Raw genomic sequence first — 3,408 nt, 5'->3', positions numbered from 1 at the left:
CCACCTATACATAGGCCATGAAATGCTATGGCCTAGTAGACCTTAGGCAGAGTGTCAGATCTAGGGAGCGAAGCCCACCCCTCCAGAGAGGCAGTGTGCTCACTGCAAAGTCACCCCGTGACCCCAGCCCTTCTCCTTCAACACAAGTGAAGCAAGTCTGTTTCAGTTTTTGCCAAGATGGCACAGAGTCTGTACAGGTTAAGCCAGGGTCAGATCTTGCTAAGGCACTGAAAAAAAGGAAAATGGGAAGGAACGATAGGAAGAAGAGGGCAGAGAGAGAGTGAAGGGTCAGGGGTGGAGAGAGATGGGGTGACAGGATGTGGGGAATGGCAGAGCCTTCGCCCCATTTCTGTTTGCTTGAGCAATGTCGCATTTAGATGGCCAGGATGTCTAGATGGTCATCCTTAGCAGGCCGGTAGAAAAAAGGAATGCAGTGGCTGCCCGAGCCTGCCTCTTCCTCCTCCTCCTTCCGCATTTGGTTGAAGTCAGGCAGCACTGGCTCTATGCGCTGCACGGGGGACTTGTCCCGGGGTGAAGGCCCCCATGTCCCTCTTCCCACAGGCTCCTCCTCAGTGTTGAGGTTTACTTCTTCAAATTCCTCCTCACAGGCAGACTCAGAATCCAGGGGCTCCCTGGAGCCTGACGTGGGCTTCGCCGGTGGGCTCTGAGAGGCTGCCTGGACCTTGCCCTGCTCAAGCTCCCAAAGGAGACCCTGCAGCTGCAGCAGCATGCACTGCGAGTGCTGCTCCAGCTGGGCGATGTGTTCCTCCTTCTCCCTCTGCCTCTTCTCCAGCAGCAGCAGTTGCTCTGCACAGAAAGCAGTGTCGTCCCCCATGCTGTCCACCTCTCCCCCTAGCTGCATGAAGAGGAGTTCCAGGTCTTCCATGCGCTCCTTCAAAAATACCTTCACCTGAAGGTCTTCCTTGAAGAGCCCACTTAGCTTGTCCAGGTGCTGCAGAATGCCTTGTATTTCCTGAGAAATACAATCTCCCCCACTGGGTGGGGCCAGGCCCTCCTGCTCAGGCCTGGTGTGGTTGAAGGCTGCCAGTTGAGCCAGGTACTGGCAGCATAGTTTCTGGTGTCGGAGTTGCTGGCCCAGCTGGGCCTTCTCTGCAACAGCCGAGGACTGAGCCGCAGAAAAGAAGGCCAGCATGTCTTCTCGGCTCTCAACATTCTCTGGGATGGCGAGGGGGAGCCTGGCCGCCTCACCCTCCCTGTTCTCTTCTATTGGGCTGCCTCCAGGGACAGCCAGCAGACCCATCTGAGCCTGCAACTGCTGGTTCTGCTGCCTTGTGGCGATGAGCTGCTCCTGGGTCTGCTGCAAGTTCTGGTGCACTGTGTGGATGTCCCTCCTGCCCTGCAGTACCTCCTGCCGCAGCTGCTCCAGCTGCTTTGCCAGGTGGTCCTTGGTGCTCTGCTCTGCCTGCAAGGTGCTGCTCAGCTCCTGGTTGTTCCTGCTGAGCTGGTCAAAGCCATCCTGCAGCTCAGCCAGCTGCCTCCTCAGGTGCTGGTTCTCTCCTAGAGCAGCTCTGATGTTGTTTTGACTATGTGCCAGGGTCTCTAACAGTTGATCCAGGTGGGCTTCCACCTGCTCCTTGCACATCCTGGAGGCCTGCTCTATGGCCAGCAGCTGCTCCTCCTGCTGGAGGTGTTGTTGGCTTAAGGTCTCATTGACTTGCAGCTGTGCCTGCAGCTGTCCAGCTACCTTCTCCAGCTCCTCCTTCAGTGTCCCCACTTCGGCCTCCAGTTCTTCCCTGTCTTCAATGGCCTGTTGTCCCTCCTGAGGACTAAATGAACACTGGACTTGGAGTAGGTTTGATGGTGCTAGCTTCTTTCGAAGTTCCTCCATGCCATGTTCCAAGTTGGCTTTCTCCAGCAGGACAATTTGGAGATGTTCTTCCAGTCTGGAGTTGAACTCCTGTAGTTCTTCCATGCTTTTGTGGGTTCTCCCCAGCTCCATCTTGAGGCTGTCTCTCTCTCCTATCAGCCCCCTGATGTGCTCCTTTTCCTCCTCCTGCTGGCTGGAGATGACAGCCAGCACAGCCTCTAGCTCTGCCACTCTCAGTTGGGAAGACTGCAGGCTGGTGGTGAGACCCTGCATCTCCCCTGACTTGTGGTTCACAGCCTGCCTCAGGTGGGCCAGGTCTGTGTACAGATCGTTCTTTTGGGATACCAGACTTTCAATGGTTTCTTTATGGAGCTGCAGGTCTTTCCTTAGCTCCTCCTTTTCCTCCAGTAACTTCTGTCTGCACTCCTTCTCTGTCTCTAATTCCTTCAGAGACTCTCCGTTTTGTTGTTCCAAAACCCTCACCTTCTTGGCCAGCTGCAAGTTTGTCTTGCAGCAGATATCCAGGGCTTCTGCCAGCCCTTCATACAGACCTTCCAGATCGTCCATGAGGTCAGCACATGGCATGTTCTCCCTGTCTGGCTTGAGTGTGGTGTCAGACACTAAGCTGGTGAGCTTTTCAGAAAGGTGTTTCAGGCTCTCCAGGTTGGCCATGCTGTTCAGGCCAATGTCAGCACCCTGGTGTTCAACTGGTGCTGTGTGAATTGTCTCAGCAGGAGGGGAAGGGACACAGAGAGGGAAGGGAGGGTTGTCTGCAGGCTCAGGAGCACTGCCTCCTTTGCGGGCCTCTTCAGGTGACTTACCCACAGTGGTGGTCTCCGGTTTACTGTGGCTTTTAGGTGGTTTCTTCTTGGCTCCTGCAGGACCCGCGAGGCTGTTTCTTTCACGATATTGCCGCAGTTTTTTCTTGGCGGCGGCCAGTTGTTGTTGCCTCTGCTTTTCAGACATGGCAGGGGTGGGACAGGGAAGGTGTGGGGGGCACTTTACAACGATTCTCTCCAAAATAGTCTCTGATCAGTCACCACGCACTACTCCTCCAACCTCTGCTCGCTGTGGTGTGAGCCAGAGACAGAATTCCAGGGCAGTACAAGGTGGCAGAGAATGTGGGTGTGGCCAGGATCGCTCATCCCATTGGCCAGGGAGAACAATGCTAGACAAGGGCGTGGCCTCCTTTCCACTTGCCTGGAGGATGTCCCAGGGAGGCCTGTTGCCAAGACTTATCCTTTGCTCATCCTTTGGTGCTTATGCATGTTTATATTCAATGTGGCATTCTCTATCACATGTAGATGGGGCCTAAGATCTGTGTTTACTGATCCCTTCCCCTTGAGGAACTGGGTGAGGTAAGCAGGCAGGGGACAGTTCACCATTTTCAGTCCTTTTCCTGGTGCCTTCCAACTTTGCCTTGTGTTTTCACTTGTTAGCAATCACTAACTGCTTTTCCTCTTATCTCACTTAATGCAATTGTTTCTCACAACTTCACATCCCCACCTCCTAGAGGGTCCTTAATCCTGGTTGCTCATCTGACTTTCTTCCAACCACTGGCATCCAAGTTTGAAGCTGCT

At 54.4% G+C, this 3,408-nt stretch overlaps 1 protein-coding gene across 1 annotated transcript; it reads right to left on the bottom strand.

The window, feature by feature from the left end:
- Positions 1–373: 373 nt before the first annotated feature.
- On the bottom strand, positions 374–2,881 carry LOC150058866 (golgin subfamily A member 2-like). Its single transcript, XM_090338763.1, has one exon. It carries the CDS (start codon positions 2,792–2,794, stop codon positions 374–376), a length of 2,421 nt encoding a protein of 806 aa, XP_090194889.1. The 5' UTR covers positions 2,795–2,881.
- Between the last annotated feature and the right edge of the window lie 527 nt (positions 2,882–3,408).

This window comes from Megascapheus bottae, chromosome 9 (assembly GCF_031878675.1).
Source record: "Megascapheus bottae isolate mThoBot1 chromosome 9, mThoBot2.hap1, whole genome shotgun sequence".
NCBI classification, from domain to species: domain Eukaryota; kingdom Metazoa; phylum Chordata; class Mammalia; order Rodentia; family Geomyidae; genus Megascapheus; species Megascapheus bottae.
Note: the sequence above shows the minus strand (reverse complement) of the source record. Positions and strands in the feature narration are given on the sequence as shown.

Excerpts from the sequence above, each read along its gene's own strand:
- LOC150058866 (XM_090338763.1), bottom strand. The coding sequence starts at position 2,794 with ATGTCTGAAAAGCAGAGGCAACAACAACTGGCCGCCGCCAAGAAAAAA.